This window comes from Rissa tridactyla, chromosome 15 (genome assembly GCF_028500815.1).
Source record: "Rissa tridactyla isolate bRisTri1 chromosome 15, bRisTri1.patW.cur.20221130, whole genome shotgun sequence".
Classification (NCBI taxonomy): Eukaryota; Metazoa; Chordata; class Aves; order Charadriiformes; family Laridae; genus Rissa; species Rissa tridactyla.
Window position 1 is genome coordinate 4079839 of NC_071480.1, and position 26725 is coordinate 4106563.

The 26725-nt window shown below is 50.5% G+C and overlaps 1 protein-coding gene across 2 annotated transcripts in view; it reads right to left on the minus strand.

Annotated features, from left to right (window-relative positions):
- STX8 (syntaxin 8) overlaps positions 1-26725 on the minus strand; it is a 117053-nt gene that overhangs the window by 20982 nt on the left and 69346 nt on the right. The window contains exon 7 of one of the 2 annotated variants that reach the window (XM_054221364.1): positions 20254-20355. In XM_054221364.1, the coding sequence (XP_054077339.1) occupies positions 20254-20355 (102 nt within the window). Of the gene's footprint in view, positions 1-20253; positions 20356-22174; positions 22486-26725 lie in introns of those variants that run through there. The other variant, XM_054221371.1, reaches the window with a different exon arrangement.

Below are 26725 nucleotides of genomic sequence, written 5' to 3' on the forward strand. Positions count from 1 at the left end.
AGAATTACAAATTCCCTATTTTCTTGATCTATATAAAGTAAAGGGCGTAACCCCATAACGCTCGAGAAGGTGAGAGTGTGCTGAGAGTTCTCCCTCCTACCTGAGGTATTTTTACCAAAGAAATGTCTTTAAAAATATCTCTCAGAGAAAGTCTCTTATGCAAGAAGTTAGTTGAGGACTACTGAAGCGCAGTCTAGTTTGATCAAAGGTAACTCCACCAACAAGAGACTACTTCATGCCCTGGTATCTCAAAGGAGGCCACAATAAACGGCAGAAAACCAGATGACCAACCTGATGAGAAGGACGAATCTTCTCAGAAAGCCGTGAGAGGTACGATAGCTCTCGAGATAGGTCGAGGGACGTGACTCTCCCCCTCTACTCCACTCTGGTACTGCGTCCAGCTTTGGAGTCCTCAGCACAAGAAGGACGTGGACCTGTTGGAGCAGGGCCAGAGGAGGCCACAAAGATGCTGGGAGGGCTGGAGCCCCTCTGCTGTGAGGACAGGCTGAGAGAGCTGGGGGGGTTCAGCCTGGAGAAGAGAAGGCTCCAATGAGACCATATAGCAGCTTCCAGTCCCTAAAGGGGCCTACAAGAGAGCTGGAGAAGGACTTTTTACAAGGGCGTGTAGTGACAGGACGAGGGGTAATGGCTTCAAACTGGAAGAGGGGAGATTTAGATGAGATCTGAGGAAGAAATTGTTTGCTGTGAGGGCGGTGAGCCCCTGGCCCAGGTTGCCCAGAGAAGCTGTGGCTGCCCCATCCCTGGAGAGGTTCAAGGCCAGGCTGGACGGGGCTTGGAGCAACCTGGGCTGGTGGGAGGTGTCCCTGCCCAGGGCAGGGGGGGTGGAACTAGATGATCTTTCAGTTCCCTTCCAACCTAAACCATCCTGTGATTCTATGCTAGCTAGGAAGAAGGAAAGTGTAAGGATCTAACAGCTGTGTTGGGGGCACCTGGGAAGCACCTTGAAAAACGCTGGGTTTACCAAGCCACCAGATGAAGTAACTAAGATGTACTCCAACACTGCAAAGGGCAGTTCAAGTCATCTTGGCAAAGCAGAAAGGAAAGAAGCCCACTAGCAGGTTCTACAAAGTAGGGAAGCCCTGATCTGAGCATCAGGCATGTCCACACATCTGTGGACAAACTTCAACCATTAATGCATCAGCTTACCAACCCCAAAGTGATGCCTGCCGACCTGCAGCAGCAGAGGGTTGATAATACACCAGGTGCCCAAGGAACAGCTTCTCCAGTCATCCTCAGCCCACCAGCCTCCCCTGTGCTCCCAACTTGCAGGATCCCTTGGCCGGACCTGCCGCCACTCTGCGCAGAAGACTACAAGCAACGGCCAAAGGGGTTTTTTGATCTCAGACTTTGCATGTGACAAGCGCAGCAGAGACAAGGGGCTGTTCTTGCCTGCTGCATCCATGCCTTGACCTCAGGTGGCATCAAGAGAACGTGCCTTTGTCTGTGTCAGTGAACCAGGAGGAAACACCCACGCAGCCACTTCTGCAGAGCAGCCTGGGAAGGACAGACAGGTTATCTCGAAGGGCGCTGGGCAGCCATTCACAGCTCATCTAACCAAAGCGTGACCAATTCCGGATCGCATCCCCAAAATCCGATGGCTTAACTCCAGTTCCTCTAGCACCTCCAAGTCAGAGATAGTCCAAGAACAGGCTGACAGTGACAATGCTCCAGGCAGGCACAGAGGACCTGGACACAGCCAAGCCACAGGCACTCAGATGGGGATGACAGCATGTTGTTGCTCCACAAAGGACAATATATACATTAAGGAGCTATCAAGATATGTCAACCACTGTAGGATGGAGCGAGCACTGGCCCGGCAGCAAAGGAGAGCAATTCCTCATCGCAGTCACTCCACTGTTACTCCCAGTTCCTCCATCATCCCTTATGGCCACGAGGTCTTTTTTAGCACTCGCCTTCCAAGAACCTTGGCAGAAGAGCACAAACCCTACAGGGAAGGCAGAACCAGCCACGCGAGCCCACAAAGATGGGAAGCCTGCCTAGGAATAACACATTTCCTGCCTTCCTGATGCCTCATTTCTTTCTTGACCAATGCTGAATGAAGGCTTTAAAAGGAGACGGGGGTCCTCCCCACTATCTCGGCGTTATGGAGCCAACTTGGTGTCTGAGGTGAGTTAGACCACCACTAAAACCAGCCACTGAGCAGAACGGAGCCAAAAGTACCCCTTACCACATGCTCGGCTCTCCTGCGAACCTTGCCAAATTAAGCAAGGAAGCAGACGACTGGAGCTTGTACGTTGTAAAACTTGTTCAGTCATAACCCATAAAAATACCTGAATGCCCACCTACGGACACCCCACGCCTCCCTTTTGGGCGCTAGCACATCAGTCAGGTTACAACCAGCTCAGTTTATTAAGTCATTCAACATCTAAATACACCCCAATTCCAAGCTCTTTGATGACCTAACGTTCTACTTATCGCCAGAATTAGCAGGACAAAAGATGACCATCAAAGAGCCACCAGCACTCCTTGACCTCCTCATTTACAGAGCAGCAAAGGAAAGCCAGTTCTACTCAACTCTTCCTCCCTTGGAAGATGATCTCCAGCGTTTGGTTCCTCTGTCAGCCAAAATAAAGCATGCATCTTTCCAACATGAGCAAGCCACTTGGACGTCCCAAGAGAAAAATCAACATTGCATGTGTTTACCAATTACCAGAATTCAACTTTCCTTATCTCAAAAGGGCTCATACAACACGCAACACAGCAAACCCCTCTCCCGTGAGCCCCCAAATTCAACAACTCTTTATGTCAAGCAGAATTTGAAGGCCTAAAGTACGATTCTCCTCCTACATGGACCACATCACAGCCTTCAGAATAGCTCCACGTTACAGCAGCTCAGCAGATACAGGTCGGGCTGGAGGAAATCCAGTGGCAGGGAAGTCTCAGCGGAGGATCCCAGCACAGGAACAGCTTTTCATCAGTGGGCAAAGCTGACCGATCTAAACTCAAGATATTCCTTTTCTAGAAAGTTTCTCTCTTAGACCGTTAACCGCTAATATGCACACACAAATATGATATGAATGTTAAGTACACAAGAGAACAGCACTTATTCTGCATTCATCTACATAATTGTATTCAGCTACCAAAGCAAAGAGCATCTTTGAAATACCAAAAGTGACAGTAAACAAGCATAAAACATTTCAGGATGTAGGAAGTAGTATAGAGGACAGGGCAAAGTAGTCATGCATCCAATGGAAATATTAATAAAGTTGTTATTACCAAAGTAAACAGTAAAGCAGAAGCAGCAACACTGGAAAAGTCTTGCAGAAATGAAAGAATTTTCATTAATTAAAAGTGTCGTGGGGCTGAGTGCAACATGAAGTCTGAAAATCCACCTCTCCACCAAGTCTGCCATTCGAACCTCAAGCTCTAACAAAACCCGGAGATCAGCTTTGAACAAACATTTCCCCAGCTCCCAGGCCATTCGAGTATCTTGTCAAAACACGCTCCCCCCCCCCCAGTTAAAGTGTTTCTGAATCAGAAAGCACAGAAGGCAAAATTCAGGAGAAGAAATCCAATCCTCTCATCTCTGGAAACTGGAAATGTTACTGTTTATAATGCTGTGTTCCTCCTGAAAGCATGCCGTAAAATATTCAGCATGAATCATTTGGCACTGCCAGTGTTTTTGTAGAAGGCCTAAACATAGGGCTTTTGTTTTCCGCTCGTTTTTGAGTCTTTAATTCAATATCAAGGTGGGAAATTAATATTTTTGCATTTTATTTAAATGCCAGAAAAACATTTGCTGCTTCTCTAGCAGGAATGAGTCACTTTGGCTCTAATAAGGTGCTTTTCCAAAACTTTTTAGCAGTACTGTCGCCTTGCTAATGTTGTCGAGCTCAATACAAAACGGTGTCCGCTGGGATCCCCCAAGACATTATAAACACTGCAGTAGTAAAACAACACCCAACCCTGCAGGAGCTGGACATCTTACAGCGCTAAATAAATTCACCAAGTGCAGGGAGAAGAAATAAACCTGGGAATCTCTCTGGTTCTGGCGAGTTTATATATTCCAAATTCCCTGAACTTGGGAGGTTTGGGAGAGTTATGCAAATATGCATATTACGTTAAAAATTCTAACCCTCATGTTATTGCATTGTATTGTATGAAACGTTCATCTTTTCTCATGGGCAACCAGAAGCAGGTGACAAAGAGAAGTGGCAAAGGTACAAATATCAGTATAAGGTACCAACTACAGCTGGATAAAGGACGCTGAAGCACAGAGAAGGGGGCAAGAGAAGTTACCTACACAGAGGGAAAACCACTTCACACAACGTAGATCACATCTGAACTACAGCCACGATGCTGGAATTGCTCAGCTGAGGAATTAAAACGGGTTTACAGAGATTTCTGATAGGTGAACGCTATCCCCATTCTACTCTGCCTCATCCATCACCCCCAAACTACAGCTGGCAAGTGGTCATCTCCAACTACCTCGGCCAAGCCCTGAGCCTACGTTGGGTGCTCTCCAACATGTCTAAAAAGTTCCTTAGTCTCAACATCCATCACAAACTACTGTCCGGGCTCTACATCTCCAGGGAGCCTGAACGTCTTCTCCCTCTCCCATCCCAAATTGGTACCAAGGCTTCTCCTTGGGTTAACTTCCAGTTTTCCAAAAAAGCAACAGAGCAACATGATGAAGACTAAGTATTTCAGTTTGGATTCAAGAGACACGAGGCTTCTCCAGAAGCACACCAAAGGCCACCTTCAGCCGCCGCACCAAAAGTACTTGGCCGCTGGCCCGGGACCAAAGGCCACGCCACGTCTTCAGGAGTCGATGGCTGTAGAGCCTGCAGCCCCCATCACCCACAGGGCTTGGAGACACCCCTCCACCTGGAGTGGAAGAAACACCTCACTAGACACTTGTTGAGCCTCGGAAAAGTGCAAAGACTATAAAAAACCTTAATTTGAGTAGTCCTGTGTTTTCTGCCTCAGGTGGGTATATTTTGGCTCCTCATTTTTGAATGCTGGCCCCGTTGGTGCGGAAGGATGGACCCGACTCCAGCCCGCTCGCTGCTCCGCTCTGTGCCAGCATTACAGTCTTCTCTCTGGCTGCCAGCTAAAGGGAGACCAAATCAGCGTTGGCCATCACCACCAAGAGCTCTGGAGACAATAAATAATACAAAAGGACTGGGGCGTTTATTTGCAACCACTCTGGGCAAACAGGGCGCTGATGGCAAGGGCAGGCACGTTCACTATACCACAAACTTGAAGACAAGCCTGTTACTTTGGGTAGTTTTGATTCTTTTAAGTGATTTTCAAGGCCATTAGCGTCACCCACCGCTCAGGCCATCCCTCCAACAGCCAATCGCCCGGCCAACCCATGACATTTCAAAGCCAATATCCCCCACCATGTAAACACACACGCAGGAATCGGCCACTTAAGAAACGGCGTTTGCCCTTTTTTTGGTGTAACCTCTGACCCTCCGTTCGGGCTGACGAAGGAAGCTGCGGGACACGTACAAAACCTTTCCTACCCCCTCCCGGGGGATTATTTTTGTTTCCCCGCCCGGGCAGGTTGGTGGGCTCTGGGTCTGTCGGAAAGGCTTCCTGCGGCGCACCGAGGGGATGACCCCCCGGCAATGCCGGCCTCTGCAGTTTGGCAACACGGCACAAAGGCGGCCCGCAGGCCCGTCCCCCCCCGCCGGCCCCTTCGCGGGGGGCCGCAGCCTCACACGGTAACAGGCCCCCTCCAGACAAAGCCCGCGAGTTTCTTAATTAAGTCGGAGTGAAAGACGGCCTAAAAGCATCCCACTTACATCCTCGGAGAACCTTCAGTCCGGACTTCAAACGCAGGCCGGGCCACTGCCCGTCAAACCGCGGCCTGAAGAGCCGGCCGGCGAGTTTTCTCTTGTAAATGGGGAATGCCGTGCCTTCAGCCCGGCCTCTTCAGCCTCCTCTCATCTTCCCTCCGGTTCCAGAGGCGTCTCTGGGTCACAGAGGAGGAAACAAAGGGACTGCTTGTGTGTCAGGAGCCCTCCGGAGGGGCTGCGTTTCAGTCCACCCTTCTCCGAGGCAGGGCAGCGTCTGGAGAGCTCTTTAGCAGTTTTCGTCTCATTAACATTTCCATGAGGGATCAAAGAATATATTAAAAAAATATCTAAGTACAATTCCTGCCATGGAACGGGAATATATATATATATAAAAAAAAAACCTGCTCAGACGTCTTTCCCTGATCCATTGCGTTATTCTTAGATAATCGTCCCTTCATGAAACCAGCTTTTATTCCCAGTGAACCCCCCCGAAAGTCTCCGCGAATCCGTCCCACCAAGCCCCAAACTTTTTCCATCGTCGGGGCCGGGTTGCCCCATGTTCCTCCCAAACAGAACCCGATTATTCCCCCGGCAGTAAGTCACCGACAGCAGGAATTGCTTTAATTTTGTGCCTTTGAGCAGCTGCTGGGGGTGGGCTGGGCGATGGCCGCGGTCCCGGCGCTCCGATGAATACTAAAGAAGCACCGAGGCATCGCGTCCCGCGCCGGGGGGAGACGGGACAGCATTTTTTTTTCTCCTTGGAGGAAGCAAATCAGTGAGCTTTACGTGGCCAAAACGTGCCTTTTTCTTCTCCTCTCCTTCGATATTTGCCTGCCCAAAGCCTGCCGGCGGGAGAGCTGCCAGCCCACCTGAGCACCTTGTCGCTGGGGAGCGGGGAACGGCGCCCAGCGCCCCCGACTCCATCGCCCCAATTCTTCCCCTGCTCATTAGAAATGCCCAGCAACATCCCGCAGACAAAGCCACGGCAAACAAAGTGCGGGGAGAAAGGCGGGGGTGGGGGAAGGGGAGAAAAGAGGATTTTTTTTTTTTTTTTTTTTTTTAAAAAAAAAAAAAAAAGAAAAGGAGTGCGGAGGAATTCTTCATTCACTGATCTGTAGAATACATTAATATCCCCGAGTGTTGGCACAGCCTGCAATGCTCGGGGGACCAACAATGCAAGCAATGACTCCGAGTCTGGGATCTTCAAATAAACCACCCCTGCTGTCATGGCCACCGGGAAAGAGAATAACAGCAATATTAGCTGACCTTCATTTTGTTGTTTCTCCAGACCTGACTGCTAGACCTCTGTTTGCCTGTTACTAGGATTTCTCGGCTGAAAAATGTGAGCATTTCCTAGACGATACAAGAGGCAGTTTATTAGGTAAATAAACCAGGCCCTAAGCAGTCGCTTCTGCTCGATAATGAGGAGGGAAGGAAAGGAACAGACCTCCCCACACCACCTAAAATAACCCCAATCAAGGCTCTATAACTACCACCACACGCATATTTTTTCAGCAGACAGTTAATGAACAAGAGAAGGTCATTTTAGCCTAGCCAACTTGTGAGCAAAACCATTTGCTCAGAAAACTATAGGCCATAAAAATCACAGCAGGCACTGTCTGTATCGCATAAAACTGTCCATCTATGGAAGCAGAAAGAAGTTTAAAATAAGCGTATTCTTTCAGGCTTCTGACAAAAGAAAGCGTCGAGGGGAAAATGTTTAGAGAGGCTTGCGAGGAGGGCTGGGAAGGAGAGCGCACGGGACACCTCGCACCGCTCCCTTCTTAGCTCATCTCCAGCTACTGCGATAAACATAATTAAATTATCAGGCGGACAACGGCCCAGGGATGAAAATTAAGGGTGATTCGCAAGCTGACAGCACCTCCCGCAAAAGGCTACTGCAGCGAATTAGAGGCAAGTTTTACAACATTTCCTAACGCATCTTACAGATAAATAATAACCAGGCAGTTTTAGGAAGCATGGCTTGGAAAACGAAGTTTCCACTGAAACAGAGCTAGTGGCACTGCTTTCCTTGCCAAAAAGGCAATGTTCTGGTGTGTTGTGATTTTTTTTATATATATAAGACAAGTCTTAGACAGTAGCTACTGTGTACAGTCCAAGTGGGGATGTGGTACACAGCAAAGGCCACGCAAGGCACAACCTCACACCTGCAACTCCTCTGCAAATCCCAGAACTCACCGGAATTTCACAGCAAAGTCACTAGCACACGCTGATCCTCCTGCAGCAGAAACAAACCCCTTCCCTCCTTCCACCCCGAAGGGAAAAACTATTTCCGACGCAGAGAGGCTGTATATCGGAACAGTGAATCCCACTTTGCCCCTGCAGATCTGCGCACGGGAACGCGTTCCTGCCACCAACCTTCGACTTGGTTTGCAGACACGTGTGATGCTCTTGTGACACATCTCTGCTTTCACCGCAAAGGTTTAGAAGTCACTGCAAACTCTAGATCCGTACGACAGCATCAGCGTCAGCCCTGCGTGTATCACCTTGGTGCGACATCCCGCAGCACGGCGCCGAGCAAAGGATGCAGAACCTACCTGAAGGCTTGGGCAAGCAGACAGCTAGCCCACCCTGACGCTACCTTAAAGGCTACGTTCACCAGGGCTGCGCTCACACCTCCAAGCCACGTCAGAGTGATGCCGAAGTCATGGACTGTAATCTGCAAAAACTGCATTTAAGCACAGTGCTAAAACTAGGGCTGGTTTATTAAGCTCATGACTTAAAACCCCACCACACGTGGTTGTGAGTTTGGAGAAGCAAAGTGCACATTCCACCGCAAGGAGGGTGGTGAAGCCCCTTCCAGAGGCAGCACGTGCTCTTCGATTGGGATTGGAACACCTCTCTTGTGAAGAAAGGCTGAGGGATGTGGGTCTCTTCAGGCTGGAAAAAAGACACCTGAGGGGGGACCTTATCAACGCTTATCAATACTGAAAGGGGGGGTGTCAGGAGGATGGGGCCAGGCTCTTTTCAGTGGTGCCCGGGGACAGGACAAGGGGTAACGGGCACAAACTTGACCATAGGGAGTTCCACCTAAACACGAGGAGGAACTTCTTTGCTGTGAGGGTGGCAGAGCCCTGGCACAGGCTGCCCCGAGAGGTGGTGGAGTCTCCGTCTCTGGAGACATCCCAAACCCGCCTGGAGGCGTTCCTGTGCCACCTGCTCTGGGTGACCCTGCTCTGGCAGGGGGTTGGACTGGGTGATCTCCAGAGGTCCCTTCCAACCCCCAGCAGTCTGGGATTCTGTGGTTCTGTGACCACCTCGCAGCTGCGAGTCCAACCCAACTCATCATTCCCAGACATGGAACTGCCCTGTCCGTAGCTGTACAATCTTCCGTGAGCTTAAGGCAGTTAAGAAGCTTCTCCCCTGGAGTCCTAGCAGGAGGTTTGGTGGCTACGGGTGCTCCTTCAGACTGCACCTTGCCCTCGGCTAGGAGGTAGGTGTCAATGAGGATGGTCCCACTGAACCCACCGCCCTGCTCTGCGCTGCTGGGTCCGGCCATCCCGCAGCAAGTGGCTCCTATGGACTCATCCAGTGGAAGCCTCCATCTGCTCTGCTACTCCTCCCGGGGACACGAGTGTGAGGTCCCGCTGGGGACAGGCAGCAGGACATTGCCTGCCACCCACCGCAGCTGCACCCCATGGTAAGAGCACCCTCCAGCACCCGCACACCAGCCCAGACCCGGGATTTCTGCCTGAAAACCTGCGTGGGGCCGTTCCCACCCAAGCCCCACTGCCCCCAGAGGACAGAACCGAGCCGCTTTCAGTGGCACCCACTGCGGTGCTGGCCGGGTCCCACGTCCTGGCAGACGCGGCCGGTTGGCATCACCCAGCGCACGGCCCCCACACGCCTTCCCAACGCGAAACCACCGACCCCAGACGTGCAACAGGGTTTAATTAACACTTCTGCTGGAAGCGTAACTCCTGCCATTCGAATGCTTCAAAACAAACACTGCATGAACGTATTTGATTTTCACCTTAACTATTTTTTTTTTTTTTTTTTTGTTAAAGTAACACCAGAGACTTTGGCCATCGCCCATCAGACCTGACAAGCCCGCCCTCAAGGGCCGGGGGGTTCGTATTACTCTGCCCATTTGCCCGGGGACAGTTTTCCCTAGCCAGCGTTAGCACAATTGCAGGAATCCTACTGTATTTTTGCAAAACAAGAAAGATTTGAGATCACAGCCCCTGTTGATTTATATCCCCAATTTCTGGTGGGATCAACATCCTCTATGCATCCCAGAAAGCCCTGAAGAGACAACGTAACCACTTGGTCCCTCGCAAACTCATTTCTCCATTGACCACATCCTCCGTGTATTGTTGTGTCCCTGGAATGCCCGGGGCTTGCGAAGCAGGATTCCAGATGCCGGACCCTCTCTCCGTCCGGGGAATGTATCCGAAGCAGCGTTGGGCTCAGCACAGCATCTTTGCCTGGGGTGGGGGGCAGGATGTAGGGTAACAAGACCAAGAGAGGCTAGAAATGGCTGGCTTGGATATTTTGGGAGCCAAAGATGAAGGCAGAATTTCCAAGTCTTAAGAATTAATACAAAGAGTTAAGCGAGATAATTCCCCCTCCCCCCCTCCCAATTTAGTCTTAAAGTGGCACGAAATCCCCGAGCCAGAACACCGTTGTATTTCAACTCCGGATCGGGTAGAGCAATTATTTTGTCATTGAGCATGTTAGGAAAGAAAAGGCAGAAGGAGGCAAGTTTTAGCCTCTTTGGTAATGTACAAATTAACACATTTCAGCACCATTTTCAGAAATATAAATTAATGATTTAATTCTGCAACATGTATCCTTGGAAACCAAGCTGTAAGCAGTCGCCCTTGGATATTTCACACAATTCCAATTTTTTTTTTTTTTTTTTTTCTTCTTCAATATTCAAATACAACTAATTGCTTGCCCTTTCGGAGTGACGGACAGCTTGGGTGAGCGGGGTGCCCAGGGGCTTATTTTACCACCAGATTTGTACAATCCCGCCACATGGGTTGACAACAGCTGCTCTAAATCTCCTGATAGGTATGAACAAGCATTGATGAAGTTCAGTCTGTTTGAACAGCTGCATATGCAAATGTAATTAAGAAGATGTCTACTGCCTTTTGCTCTCCTAGCCATGCCCCCCCGCTCCCTTCTCCCCCTCCCTTTACTCTGTCTCCTAAGGAGGGTTGCCATTTCCTAGCTCCAGGCTTGAATCCGTGCCCGATTCACGTCTCGCAACCGAGTCCCAGAAATGCCACTCTCCATCCCCGCCTCTTACCACCATTTGAGATGGCCTTAAATTTAGGGCTCAGCTACTAAACAGCCAATGAATTTGGAACCTTGATGCCCCCGCATCGACACTGCCCCTTGGAAGGCAACCCCCTGGTCAATATATCGCAGCAAAGTCATTCCCCCGACCCCTCATTTTACGCCCGTCAGTTTGTGACTGCCCTTCATCCCTTATTTACACCACGCTCGCTGGGCAGCCTTAAACCAACCATTTCACTTCAGTCTATCTGCAAAAGTTACCCAGGGAGATGCCCCGGGGGTCACCGCAGCCTGGAAAAGGCACATGAGAAGAGGTGGCCCAGGTGCAGAAGACCCAGACAAGCCATCACTGGTTGAACATGCCAACCCAGGGCTTGGTGGGAGGATGGAGAAGGCTACGGAGGTTCTGGAGAGTCTCGTTGCCACAGGGTGAACTGTCGTTAAGTGAAGCAAGCTGGTTAATGAAGCCAGGAGGACTGGTGCACACAGAGCCCCAGGTCTTTCCCTTCAAACCGGACGTTATCTGGGATATGTATCCCAAAAGCAGGTGGACTAAACGGTGGCCAATGTCCAGCGCCAGAGAGGAACGGCAACATCCACACAACCGCACCGCGGAAGGGAAAACACGATGTGAGCAACCACGAGGGCGTCCCATTAACCTCAGCAGGACGGAGGCTCTAGAGCCGGCTGAAGAAAGACTAATTAGAACATGAAACTAAATGGTAAACAGGGTAGAAAACAACGGGAGCGTACCGAAGGGAAATCAGATCAAACAGAGCTAATCAGGTTAGCCCGCTAAGATAATGAATTTTCTCGACAAAGGAAGCGTGATAGATCCCATCCATGCAGACTTCAGCCAAGCACGTGATACGGTGCCATGTGGGAAATTACGAAATGAAAAAGATGGGGATTAGCAGAACTGTAAGGGCAGGAAACTGGTGAAAGGCGATGCAGCGTCGAAAGAAGGATCGGAATGGACGGAGGTCACCAGCGGAGCTCCTCAAGGAATGGTCAGGAGGCTGATCTTATTAAATATTTTTATTAATGACCTTGGCACAAAAAGTGAGTTGTGCGAATGAAATTTGCTGATGACACAAAGTTGGAAAGCAGTATCAGCACAGAGGAAAGCTGGGACAGCACGTAGGGAAAAAACGGGTAACTGCGAGGACAAATGGAGGGAGGTTGAAATTCAACGGGATGAAAGAGGAAGCCACGCACTTGGGACAAACAATAGTCTTTGCTAGGAGTTGGAAAGAAAATGAACTCAAGGTGGAAAACGTTCAAGGGCGAGAAAGGCCCAAGCAAACGGCTCAAAACAAAACTGAGTGAGGCACCAACAGGCTGTAAGGGAAATGTTTCCAGCAGCCCGAGAAGCGCTAGAGCCAGCGGGCGAAGCATCGCGAGAAGGCTCCGGGGATGGCGCGGTCGGTTCTCACGGTTAAAAAAACCAAAAAGTTTAAGTAGGAGATAGAGTAAAAAAGGATTTATCAGAAAACAGATAGATCAATTTAGGAGATTAAAACGTAAAGACACTTGTTCAGCCCCACAGAACAAAAGCTGGGAGGGAACACTGACACACGCATTTCGGGGAGTAAAATAAAAAAGGGGAAAGAACTATTCAAGATACCAGAACAAGGGCTGCACGTGGGCAAAATGAAGTATCCCTGACAAGTCCAGGCTGGAAATAAGTTTATGACCATTGCAGCCTTCCAATAGGAGTAATGGGGGGGAAAAAACAAGCTTGTTCTCAGAAATTTATCTTGAAGGGATCCTATGACCCAGAAGGCTCTTCCCATCCTTCCCTGCTAAACACACACAGGGCTGCCACCACCGCTACGCACCATGCTCCTCACCTGGGAAGAAAGTCAGAAAGCAACTCCAAACCATCTTTTTTTTTTTTTTTTTTTAAGAAAAAAAACACAACCAAAACTATTTATGACTGCTTAGGTCCATCCTCTTTCAGCAGTTGAATCCATTTGAACTTCTCAGCATGAGCAACGTTAAGCCAAATACTTGAGCTGTGAATGGAGCAGGTGGGAGGAGGTGGCACGGAGAGGCCAGGATCTGGCGGGGGAGGGTACAAAGGCACAGGGGGAGCCAGGACCATGCCACCAGCAAAGGCATCGTCTCAGCACCATGACGGACTGTCTTAGTGTATTTGCTGAATCGGGAAGCATCCTTTGGGATGTTTCTTCACACCGTTAGACATGCCGGGAGCTCCCCGGTGACTCAGAGCTAACGAAGCCGAGGAAAAGTCTTTCATATTACGGGGAAACAAGGTGGCAAGACAACAAATGAACCAGGAGTCTTGGATTAGCAACGTGCCGAAATTACTGGACCAGTTCATTTAAAAGTTGTTCTATTAATATAATTAGTGAAGGCACATTTCCCGCCCCGTCCCTAAGCTAATCTGCTTTGAGGCTTCTCTGGTGTCTAATGAGACTTGAGCTCACCCTGCCTTCCCCCAGTCGACGGTGCCCTTAATTGGGTCTCTCTAATGAGGATGGATGCCAAGTAAGCTTGTAGGAACTTCTTATCTTTGCAACCTCTACCTCCAACTAATTTCAGCTTCAATTCGCCAGTGGGGCGAGGTGGGAGGAAGAGCCCGGCCGCACGCGGGGCTGCAAAGCCATCGGCCCTTCCCGAATCTGGGCTCACCGCCAGCAGACCCCCGCTCCCCCCGGCTGCAGCTAAGCTGGTGATGGAAAACGAGCTCTGTGAGAGGAAGAAAACACTTCGGGGAGCTCAGATGAGAACTACAGCACGAGGGAGGACGATGCGCAAGGCAGTAAGACTAGCAGAAAGCTGAATCCTGCAGGGAGATCTCTTGGGTGCCTGGTATTCCCTGGCAGGCTGGCAGCAGGCGAGATGGGAACAGGGAGCCAGAAAAACCCAGATGAAACTCCATCTTCTGTTCAATCACCAACAGCCTCCCCTCGGCCACCTCCCTGGGCTGCTCTGGTCCCGGGAGGATGGAAGCGTCGGTGCACGTAAGACACCGGCGATCAGCGAAGACGGCAGCGACGAGCCCAATTCAACCAACACATTCATCGCTCTCCCGCTAACGCTTCTTTTCAAAGCTTTCTTGCCGGGGTGACAGCTCAGAACGAACTTTTCAACATGCAATTGCTTCAAATGGAAGAAACTGAAAGAGGGGAAAAAAGAAATAATAACAAAAATCAGGAAAATATCTAACTTGCCAGGCCAAGAAAAGTCATCCCGTGGAAGCAGGGGCAGGTGACTCGGAGCCAGCGCCGTTGTCAGAGCAGCACCGGGGAGGAACATCGGGGGAACTTCTCCGAGAGTGGGACTGCAGGAAAGGTTGATTTAATGGCACACTACGGCAGCTTCTCCGCTCCCCCGAGAAAAAAACCAAACCCCACGGACGGGGACTTGCTCATCTAAACACACAGTGTACGTCAGAGGAACAAACCTGAGTAACTGCCATCCAGAATTTAAAAAACAAATTAAATCCACGGCAAAAAATAAGCAGAACTGCGAAGAGAGGGATCGTACAATCTGGCAGGAAAAGGCATGAATCATTATTTTCTAGAGGAAACCGTATATAATCCAAGCTACTTTGTTTTAAAACAAATCAAACCTCCCAAAAACTCCAGTTAATAGGTTTGACAAATTCAGGTCTTTAATTCAGGTATTTTGGCAATTTGTTAAGATTAAAAAAACCCCTACCTGGTACCCACTAACTTTGCAGCAGTCTATGCCCTGCTCTCAGCATCTCCAAAAGCCTCCATCAGAAGGCGAAGGGGAGAGAGGAGAGCATCTACCTGGGGCCGGAGGAAGGCCATTAGATTGCAATGCCATCTTGTGGAATAGGAGAAAACGAAAGACGGGGGAAAAACGTTGCTCAGCCGCCACTTTGCAATCGTATATTATTTTACGGGACACAGATACTGGCCCAGCAGGGGATCTTATCAACGCTTATCAATACTGAAAGGGGGGGTGTCAGGAGGATGGGGCCAGGCTCTTGTCAGTGGTGCCCGGGGACAGGACAAGGGGTAACGGGCACAAACTTGACCATAGGGAGTTCCACCTAAACACGAGGAGGAACTTCTTTGCTGTGAGGGTGGCAGAGCCCTGGCACAGGCTGCCCCGAGAGGTGGTGGAGTCTCCGTCTCTGGAGACATCCCAAACCCGCCTGGACACGTTCCTGTGCCACCTGCTGTGGGTGACCCTGCTCTGGCAGGGGGTTGGACTGGGTGATCTCCAGAGGTCCCTGCCAACCCCCGCCAGTCTGTGATCCTGTGATTCGGTGGGTGCTTCTCATTTTCCTCCTCTGCCTGAAAAGTTAGGGATGCACGCAGCGATAACTGCAAAGACGTGGCCTGCTTCCCTCACACTGCTTGGAAGGGGATGGATAAGTCTGTCAGAAATAAAAACTTCCTCTTTTTTGCTTGTTTTTACTATGAGTAATAATAATAAAAAGTAATAATCTTTTGTGTTGCTTCCCCAGGAAGCCAGCCTTTCTCCTCGCCTACGGGAGAGCCACCAAAAGAGTGACTCGGGTAGGATGAGGAGCAGGGCCACCTCGATCCCCCAGATCCCCTCCCCAATTCCTGCTCTACTTTAGCAGGATCCGAGGAAGAATTCTGACTCCGTCCATCGCACAGCTCGGCTGCAACCGCCTCCCCATACGTCGCATCGGATAATTCGGCTCCCAGCTGTGTCCTGCGTTACTAAAATCCCCGTTATCTCGTTCAGATGCAAACACTTCAGGATGCTCTTACCACAAACAAAGCCTGGTTTAACCATCCCCTCTGCAGGGAGCTGCCTACTTATGTCTTTAGGTAAAAAAGAAAAAAAATCTACAAAACTCAACTATGCGGGGGGGAGGGAAGTTACCAAAAAGCACCATTCAGGTGAGCCAGGACGACGAGAGACTTTCTCCTCTGCGATGAGGCCAACTCAACCCACGGGCAGGGAGAAAGAGCCACGGGCTCTTTGCAGACTCCTGACAAATACTAAAATGCTTGAGCCTGACGATGGACGGAAATAAACCCACAGAGCTGCATATTACAGAATCACAGAATGGTTCGGGTTGGAAGGGACCTTAAAGGCCACCCAGTGCCACCCCCTGCCCTGGGCAGGGACACCTCCCACCAGACCAGGTTGCTCCAAGCCCCGTCCAACCTGGCCTTGAACCCCTCCAGGGATGGGGCAGCCACAGCTTCTCTGGGCAACCTGGGCCAGGGGCTCACCACCCTCACAGCCAAGAATTTCTTCCTCAGATCTCATCTAAATCTCCCCTCTTCCAGTTTGAAGCCGTTACCCCGTGTCCTATCATTACACTCCCATATATTGGGACCCCCCCCCCCCAAAACCTGCACCCACTTACTTGCAACGTCCCAAAGCAAGGAACTGTACCCGAGCCCTCGGGGACCCACCGCGGTGGCACAGCCCGTGCCCGAGCTGCCGAAGGCTGGGGACATCAGGGGACGGGGATGGGCTGGCGCTGGCAGGGTGCTCTCAGGACAGGTGCCAGGGACACCAAGGGACGAGCGGATGCTGGAGCCCACTCGGGGCAAGAGAGGATTAAAAACCTCACGGGAGCCGTGCCGTGAATCCAAACAACAGGAGCGCTGAGGAGTCTGACAGCAGCTCTCGTTTCAGGGCAGTCATTTGCCTTTAAGTAAGTTTTTTGGGGTCAAAACGGGAAATTTTGAAAATTTTCTGAATTTTTTTTCCCGATTGGAATTGGATTGAACGGGATCACAGCTAGGCTATCTCTACCTAGTTTGGGTTTTCTATAGGAAAACCAAAAATACTGCCGGAATCCCAACTAGTGCATCATTAAGGTCTTGTGGCGTTTGCCATATCATCAGGTTGTCCCAGCTCAAGGCTTTGTTCGGGCCAAATTCGTGTGTCGTCCCCCCCCTCCCCAGCACCTCGACCTTAATTATACTTCCGTTTCTTTGCTTATTTTTAAATGTAGTTCCTAAGAGGACATTCCGAGGGTTGAAATTTCTAAGAAAGAAGTTAGCGAGAAACGGTTCCTGAGAGAGGGATACTGAGCGTTACTCGGCGCACAAAAAACCAGCCATAAAAGTATGGAAACTGGGAGGGACTGGGGACAAACCAACCCAGAGACCCAGTGGTAAAACTGAAAAGTCAGGATCGTGCACGCAGGCGTCCCTGTAGCAAATCTGGTAAAGGCAGCCTAACCTGTGATTTGCATGGTGAAAGATCAGGGCGAATTTATGAAATATAAGAAAAATATATATATATATCTCTCTCCCTCCTAAATGCCCTACGTACCCTGAAAAGAAATAAAACAATGCCCAGCAGCGTGCAAACATTTCCCTGCAGATGACTGATGATTTTCAACAAGAATTTCATAAATGCAGCAGAGTCTGGTATATCCCGGGATTATTCCTCCGCCGCAATCCCTGGGAGTTCCTCCTGCCACACCAGTGTGGGGTTGCCCGCGGCCACCAAGGGCGAGGGGCTCCAAGCCGGGCAGGAGCAAGGGCTGGGATGGTCAACGGTTCTTGAGTCAGCGAAAGAAATGGCATTGAAAATAAGCTGCGAATGAAAACAACCCACCCCGAACTACCTGAAGGTTTCTGCCAGGAGCGAGCACGAGCGTCCCCGACCCCTCTGCGCCCAGCCGGTGGCACCCCCGGCGTACATCACCTCCAAAGCTTGAAACGACGTTTGCATGAGAGCGAGACGTTGAAATATTGATTAAAGTTGGATTTCCTCAGCAATACTTTGATTTTATTATTACGCTGGCTGCTAACAAAGACACACCCGGTACTGCCTTACATTCTTGCTCGTAAAAGGGTGATTATTCCACTATTCACGCCAGGCGGCTCCGCTTGTATCCACAGCCAGTGGCTCCAGCGCAGGCACTCATCGGGGAAATAAAAAGACATTAGGATTTCAAAAATGAGGCGAAAACACGGGAACGGGCACAGGCTGGAATAAAGCGGAGGCCGGGTCCAAGCCGGGGAAGGACGGGGTGGGCAAGGGGGAAGACTGAGCACTTCAACCCCGTTTAAATCCGAAGCGCCAGCACCGAAACCAAAGAGTTACTGAAGATTTTGATCAATTCACATGAAACATTGGAGGGGAAGGGGGGGTGGAAAAAGCACTCTGCAAAAATTACCTAGCAGGTGCCGGTTTTTCCCGCTGCTTGGCTTTGTTGAAGGAATAATTGTACGCACGCGGAGGGTTTTTCTGATCTTCGCACACTAGTTAAGTCTCATCGCCAGGGGAAAGGGTGGAAAAGGGATGGGAAGAATGCCATGACAGCCTGTGTCTCCCAGCATTATTGTTCTAAAACTCCAGCTCAGGCCGAGCAAAGCAGCTATCTGAGGCAATGCCGTGTTTACGTATGCCCAAATTGTTATGCAAACACAGGAAGCCCTGTTGGAGCAGGGGGACCGGGCACCCAGCGGCAGCAGAAAGATGTTTTTCAATGTGGAAAGGGTGAGAGAGGTCACCCCCAAGGAATCCGGCCCAGGATGCTCTCAGCCTTCGCCTCTCCCATCCTCCTCCTCCTCCTCCTCCTCCTCTCGAATTCCCCAGCGCAGCCAGTATGGGCTTTGAGTTAAAGAGACAGGCTCCTTACCCAGCAGCATCATCTGGGGGCTGCGGGAGGAGCCTAAAAAGGGGGAAAAAATACCTAAGGAGGGGGAAGGTGTGCTGCGGGAGGGGGATTCCTCACCCCGCGCAGGCGTTCGGCATCGCACTTCCCTGTACTCCTGCAGAAAATCAAACCTCAGAAGCTGAGGGGAGACTCCAAAGGCACACAGGGGCACTTGGCATCATTTAAGTTTGTTTTTTTTTTTTTTTCAGATTAAATCCATCTTGCATCAACATTAAAGACCTAGAATAAAAAGTCAGTCACGAACTCTGCAGTCACACCTTTAATTCTACCTGTAGCTGGTACAAGAGAAATCGGAGACAAACAAGTCAACTTAAACCTCCGGAAGAAGCCACGGAATCCCATCAGCCTATATCAACTAAGCTTTCAAAAAGTTATCGCTGACGGAGAACTAAAAAAATCCTTGAAATACATTCCCGGTGCTTGCAAATGTCTCATTGCCGTCTGAGCTCGGTTGCTTTTACTGACGGATTCAACAGAGTAAAAGTTCCCCACCCGCCAGAAACAGCGAGACCAAGCCAGCTCTCACCTCGCTCTTTACGAAACTACGTAAGCTCAATTTCATTAACTTCTGCCTATAAGTCAAATTCCTACAGAGCATAAATTATTCTTGTTAGGATTTTGAGACTTCTAGTGTGGCAAAAACGAACGCCGCGCCCCAGAACCGGCCGTGCCGCCGCCGCTGCAAGGGCCTCACCACCACCTGAATCCTGCAGGGAGACCTGGGGGATGCCTGGTATTCCCCGGCAGGCTGGCAACAAGCGAGAAGGGAACAGGGAGACAGAAAAGCCCAGATGAAACTCCAAAACCGCGGGAACAGGCACATGCTGGAATAACACGGAAGCCGGGTCCAAGCCAAGGTCTGCATCCCGGGGAAGGACAGGGTGGGCAAGGGGGAAGGCTGAGGACTTCACCCCCGTTTAAATGGACCCCACAGACCTCATCCCCCAGTCACTCATCCTCCCAAATAAAGGCGTTTTCTGCCATCACCCACAGCACCCTCCCGCGGTTATTGCTATCAAACACCCCCAGCTCTTCACCCCATCGAGGAAAACCTACGTGCCCGAGACGTACAACCTCTCCTTGGCTGTACGGAAAAGGAGACCAAGGGAGCTTTACCAGCTTGCCCGGAGCTGGAAGAGTCACCAGCAAGGATTTCACGGCTGGCAGGCTGTGGACATCAGCTGGCTGAGAACACGTTCCTGCAGGACACCACCAGAAACGTCCCGGCGGCATCACTCCCCGCTGTGACCGGTTTTGTGAGAGGCTGGTAGCTAGCAAGTTTTTTAAAGCTAATTAACACGCACTGCTCTAATTTCACACAGTTCTACAATTTCCAATCAGAATATTGTGCAACGCTGGAGCCAAATGGCTCAAGGAAATTAACTGTATCAACACGCACAGCGAGTCAAACCCGCAACAGCAGCTGAACAAGTCTGGAAAGGTTTTTTTTTTCAACTTTTAAGAGAATCTGTCATCGGGGGGGAGCGCATTGCACACAGCCTCTGAGCGCTGAGCTACTTTCTCATCATTTAATAACGGCGCAGGATTTGTGCTCAAGCCGTTTCCTACCGCAGGACGTTGATTTCTTGTCCACCATCTTCACGTGCCGCGTCTGGTTGCGGAGCTTGTCGTCTGTGTTTTCAACCAGGTTCGTGAGGTCGTCGATGATCTCTGGGGAAAGAGAAAGATGAGCATTAATCTCTGCGCCCCACGGCATCACGGCTCAACAAGCACACGCCTGCTGGAGGTTCCGAAAGGGAAACCGGCTGCATCCTCCTGTCTTCCAGAAAGACACACCGGTGCTCCACATGCACGGAAATGTCCAAATCCTGGGAAACGCTACACAAGAGATTCAACTTCAGATCCAGTGCATTTCTCCGCCGTAAGGGCAGAGGAAAAGAAATACAGCCTGAAACAGCAGGAGGAGTCTCGGCAGGCACCGACTATAAGGTGACGGCAGCCAGAAAACACCAGCCAAAGTAAGAGAATTAGTGCATATGCTATAAGAAATCTGAAATTTCAATCCCTGGAACAGGGCACCTCAACACTTGGCCATTACACAGTCATTAAACCACATCCAGATGCCCCATCTTTATAACCGCTTTTGAGAGCGTGTGGTGTGGTCCCAACCAAGAGACCACGGAGGAGACAGTCAAAGTCCCACCTTGGTGAGTTATAGAGATGCCCGGATGGCAGTTCTGCCTGCAGCCCAAAGGATCCAAAGGAACGCGAGCAAAATTTCTCCTACGTTTATTTTTAATAGAGGGGAAAGGAAAATTTCAAGCCAACTCATCCTCAACCTCATACAACTGACGCCTTTCTTTTTGTCAGGGAAATCAGACCCGGCACGAGGCTTACACCGAGAGCGGTCGGTTGTTGGGTTGGGATTTTTTAACACTGAAAATCAAAAGCCACATTCAGGCACCAAATTTCCTTCTTGCTGACTGTTCCGCTCTAATTTTCTTCAAATACGCAGCCGGTGCTTCTGGCTGGGTGTATGAACACACCGCCTTTGAGTTGCTTCCTACTCTGCAGGTAGGAATGGCTTTTTTTGTGCATGATAAATCAGGGAGGAGGAGAGCAGCCAAAACCCGAACGCTACTGCAAAGCAGCCTGCTCTGGTTGCACTTCCAGCACTTTCCTTGCTATTGATCACTGTCTTTATAAATCCAGTCTGCCTTTCGGGACCAGGTCGGGGGCAGCAGCCGTGCCAGCTGGCGGGGGCTGTGCTCTCGGGTCCTTGGTACCCTCCCAGACTGTCACTCTCTGCACTGCTGAAACCTCCAGCTTTAACGCACCGTAAAGCAAAAGTTGGAGCGCATAGCTTTCCGTGAGCGAGACAGACTCATTTTCTGTTCATTTTTATGCCTCATAAGCCCGTATGTATGTTGGTTGAGTGTTAAAGAAAACAGAATCATAGAATGGTTCAGGTTAGAAGGGACTTTAAAGCCCACCCAGTGCCACCCCCTGCCCTGGGCAGGGACACCTCCCACCAGCCCAGGTTGCTCCAAGCCCCGGCCAACCTGGCCTTGAACCCCTCCAGGGATGGGGCAGCCACAGCTTCTCTGGGCAACCTGGGCCAGGGGCTCACCACCCTCAGTGGAAAGAATTTCTGCCCAATATCCAATCTAAATCTCCCCTCTTCCAGTTTGAAACCCTTCCCCCTCGTCCCATGGCTCCCCTCCCTGATCCAGAGTCCCTCCCCAGCTTTCCTGGAGCCCCTTTAGGGACTGGAAGGGGCTGGAAGGTCTCCCCGGAGCCTTCTCTTCTCCAGGCTGAACCCCCCCAGCTCTCTCAGCCTGTCCTCCCAGCAGAGGGGCTCCAGCCCTCCCAGCATCTCCGGGGCCTCCTCTGGCCCCGCTCCAACAGCTCCGTGTCCTCCTTGTGCTGAGGGCTCCAGAGCTGGACGCAGTGCTCCAGGTGGGGTCTCACCAGAGCAGAGGGGAAAAAAGTAAGTCACATCAACAGGACAGGGCTCTTATTAATTAGCTTTTAATGGTTTGACTGTATTCCTTCAAATAAGATTTCCCAAATAGTTCTACAAGGAACAAGGGGATGGTACTAAAGCAGGCACTCCTTGTATTTCCAACACTTCGCTGTGGCACTAGAAGGCTTTAAAAGGTGGTGCCAATATGTGACATTAGTTCTTGCAGCTTCTCAAGAACATCCATACGCCTCTGTGGGCATCAGCTTTGGACCGGTGCTTGAAAGGGAACGGTTTCCTCCAAAATTCACCTTCCCGCAGCAGAAGATGTGCAGGGCGTTCATGTCCTCAAATCTTGCCAAGTAACAAGCACCGCTCTAGATACAGAGATAAAACCGGTTTGATCGTACATATGGATAAGAAAAACACAGATATAAAATAAGCGGACTTCTGAAGACACAGAGGACATTTTCAAAGGCACACGTAGCATGGGGGTTTTACTCTCCTGGAGAGCTGGAAGATTTAAGCACCATCCTTCTAAGGCGTGCTTTTTTAAGTCTGCCCTACAAGCACCCCATCATCTCCAGCGAATCCCTATGTAAAGTGATACCAGCATCTAAAAAAAACTTGTACTTCGAAAATTTACATCTCTCTCAAAAGATGAGCTCCTGATTCCCGTTCCTCAGCCTAAACCATCTCAGCATTCACATGAAACATCAACTGCTTCTACCTGTGCAGCCTCCATTTTACCCTGTGGACCTAAACCATCCACCCCTCCCGTGGTTAACCAGCATCACCCACCGAGGCTGCTCTATGCCAGACGCAAACTCACGTATTTGGGAAGTTGTTTGTAATACTCAAGATTTTATTGTTCATCCTACACCAGAACACATTTTCCCAAGTGTCGGCAGGTACTTTATTTGACCTGCAAGATTTGTTCGGTTCAGATATTAGTCCTCCTCCCTCTCCCACCCAACTTTCCCAGGTCCAACATCTGCAAAGCCAACAATATTTTGGAGAAACTTTATCTGTCTTGCGTGATTCAGCACACAGGAAAACCAGTACAATGCTGCCGGCAAAGGCAGGCTTTCTCATGTTTGCCTCTAAATGAAAAAAAAAAAAAAAAAAAAGCGACGAAAGTTCCCATCGTTGTCAAGGACAAAGTGATAAGCATGCTTGGGAAATAAGAGACTTTCCTCTGCCAACACTGACCAGACCCTCCTTGAAAAACATCCTGGTGAACAAGCTGTAGCTAAATGAGAACAAATGCGAGCAGGAAAATTTGCTGTCATCATTTCAAAGCCCAAGGCATTGCAATTGGGATTACGTCTCCAGCCTCTCCTTTCCCATCCCCTTGCACAAGCCAGTCCCTGTCAGACAAACCAGCAGGAACCGTTTCTGAACCAGAGAATTGGCCTGCACAGCTTGGGAGAAGCGTTTCTCCATATCTACATGTCTCTTGATACGGTCAGGTTTTAGGGGAGTAGGCCAAGCACGTAGCCCACGGATCAACAAGCAACAAGTCCTTTGATGCAACGTGCAGTTACGACCAGGAGAAGTATCAGGACACACATGGCGCAACCAGGAGGTCCAAGCAGGGTCTTCCCCTCCACCACAGTGGGGTTGATGTGGGGTGAAAGCACAAGGAGGTTCTTACCTCATCACCACTTGAATCAGAAGCCCGGACCATCAGGTTCCCCAGGCCAGGGTGCCCTTGCAACCACCAACACCCTGTACAGAAACATCCACCCACTCATCTACACCCACCAACACCACCAACACTCACCACAGAAACATCCATCCACCACCCCTCTATGTCCACCAACACCCAGCACAGAAACATCCATCCACCCATCTACACCCACCAACACCACCAACACCCACCACAGAAACATCCATCCACCCATCTACACCCACCAACACCACCAACACCCACCACAGAAACATCCATCCACCCATCTACACCCACCAACACCACAGAAACATCCAACCACCCCCCTACACCCACCAGTACCATCAACCCCCTGCACAGACACATCCATCCACCAACACCCTGCACAGAAACATCCATCCACCCTCTACACCCACCAACACCATCAACACCCACCACAGAAACATCCAAACACCCCCCTACACCCACCAATACCACCAACATCCTGCACAGAAACATCCATCCACCCATCTACACCCACCAACACCATCAACACCTACCACAGAAACATCCATCCATCCACCCTCTACACCCACCAACCCCACCAGCCCCCTGCACAGAAACACCCACCCCTCCACCCCCATCACTACGCCGTTGTGGTGACAGGTTCAGAGCAGCTCTCGACCTTGGTGTAAATGAAAGAATTTCTCCCTGCTCTAAAGCAAAGGAAACACAATGGAAGTCTGTGCTGTATCAGGCAGGGTTGAAAACAAGTAATGAATGCCTAAGGCAGGCAGAGCTGCTGCCAGAAAAAACTAACTCCATGGCTAAGAAGGTCTTCAGAGCCCCGACGATCCCACGTTAGCTCTCAGTAGGCTCCTGAGGGCCACCTCTTCTGGCAGATGACCCACCTGCAACCACCTCTCCCCTTCAAGCTGCCAGTTATATTCAGGATGAAAATTTTTCTATCAATCACCTCTCATTTACCTGACTATGCAATGAGTTAAAAGTTAAAAAAAAAAAAACAAAAAAGAGAGAAACCTGGAAAAGGTGAAGGACTCGAGGTTCCCCATCGCGAGGGAGCAGACGGGAAGAGCAGGCTGACTGCTGAAGGGCTGCCAGTGACCTTACAAAGGACATTTCTGTAACACTGCACTGCAAACCACATTTAAACCGGTAACGCAAATTTAGCCAAGGTCTTCTTTCAGTGAAGCAGCACCTTGAAGCAGAAGATAAAACCTACTGCGCAACCCGAGTATTAAAATCTCAGTAATTAAAGCCCAGCTGAAGTGGGAGAAGTTTGAAGGTTGCTCATCCCTTGGAGATGAGCTCAGACAGGACCTCCTGTTTCACAGAATCATAGAACGGTTCGGATTGGAAGGGACCTTAAAGATCTTCTAGTTCCAAGCCCCCTGCCCTGGGCAGGGACACCTCCCACCAGCCCAGGTTGCTCCAAGCCCCCTCCAACCTGCCCTTGAACCCCTCCAGGGATGGGGCAGCCACAGCTTCTCTGGGCACCCTGGGCCAGAGGCTCACCGCCCTCACAGCAAAGAATTTCTGCCCAATATCCAATCTAAATCTCCCCTCTTCCAGTTTGAAACCCTTCCCCCTCGTCCCATGGCTCCCCTCCCTGATCCAGAGTCCCTCCCCAGCTTTCCTGGAGCCCCTTTAGGGACTGGAAGGGGCTGGAAGGTCTCCCCGGAGCCTTCTCTTCTCCAGGCTGAACCCCCCCAGCTCTCTCAGCCTGCCCTCACAGCAGAGGGGCTCCAGCCCTCCCAGCATCTCCGGGGCCTCCTCTGGCCCCACTCCAACAGGTCCATGTCCTTCTTGTGCTGAGGGCTCCAGAGCTGGACCTGGTACTCCAGTTTCAGCAGGGACTTTGGCTTGAAAAGCGGTGGAACAGCCTTGCTCATCCTTGCACACATGTCCCTTTGCTAGGGTCACAGCCAGGCAGGTACATCAGCTTTCGAGCTCACCAGCAGACAAGGGGGACAAACACGCCAAGCGCGAAAGCAGCAGGTTTCTACAAGAAGGTGTGGGCATTACCATTTCTCCTCACCTCGTCCCTGCAAGGCTGCGGCAGGGAAATGCAACCCCATCTCTACAAACCTGGATGCTTTTCCTGGTCATCGAGGCTATAAAATTTGGCCCGGAGCCCTCAGAAGGGCAGGATTTCTTCAGAAGCCTGGTATACAGAGAATTTTAGAATGGTCTAGGTTGGAAGGGACCTTTTGGATCGTCGAGTCCAACCCTCAGCCTAACTCTGACAAAATATCACACGGCAAAAATAGCAGTGGGGTTTACAGATTGGAGATCCATACCCGCGTACCTTGAACCAGGACAAAAGTCACAGAAGGTCACAGTTTGGTGGCCACGAGCCTGTCTGCAGTCCTGCCCTCGCTCCTCCGGCCGCGGGAGCAGCAATGGAGAGAGCCCAGCAGCCCTGCAGGGGACTGGGACGAATTCCACACCGGGGATTTACAAGCGAAGAAAACGTGCTATGAGGAAACAAGCAAATGACAGTAGGTAGATATATTCTGAAATATTTGACTTTTTTTTTTTTTTTTTCCCCTGCTAAAAAACCTACAGCAGTGGGTTTTGATCTTAGGCAACACGTGTTTTGGAGCACTGCAGAGCCGCCACAGCTCCAGGTGGGAAGAGGTGGAAGAAACATCCCTACTGAAGCGGCGGGAGAGGCTGGGAACAGCAGCCGTACCATCAGTCAGCCCTCGCCGCTTCCAGCCTTAATTCCACCTCCTGCTCCTGGAGAAAGCACAAGCAGGGAGAGGAAAAATCCCTTGTGTTTATTTTGTTACAAAACAAACACCAAACACATTTTGGGTTTGTTTAATAATTTGCGTTAAACTCCAAATACACTGTTGCCCACAAAAACACATGCAGAAATTGTTTCACCGGATCGGAACTTGTCGCTGCATCAGCTGTCACAGCCGCAAAATTAAAGCTGC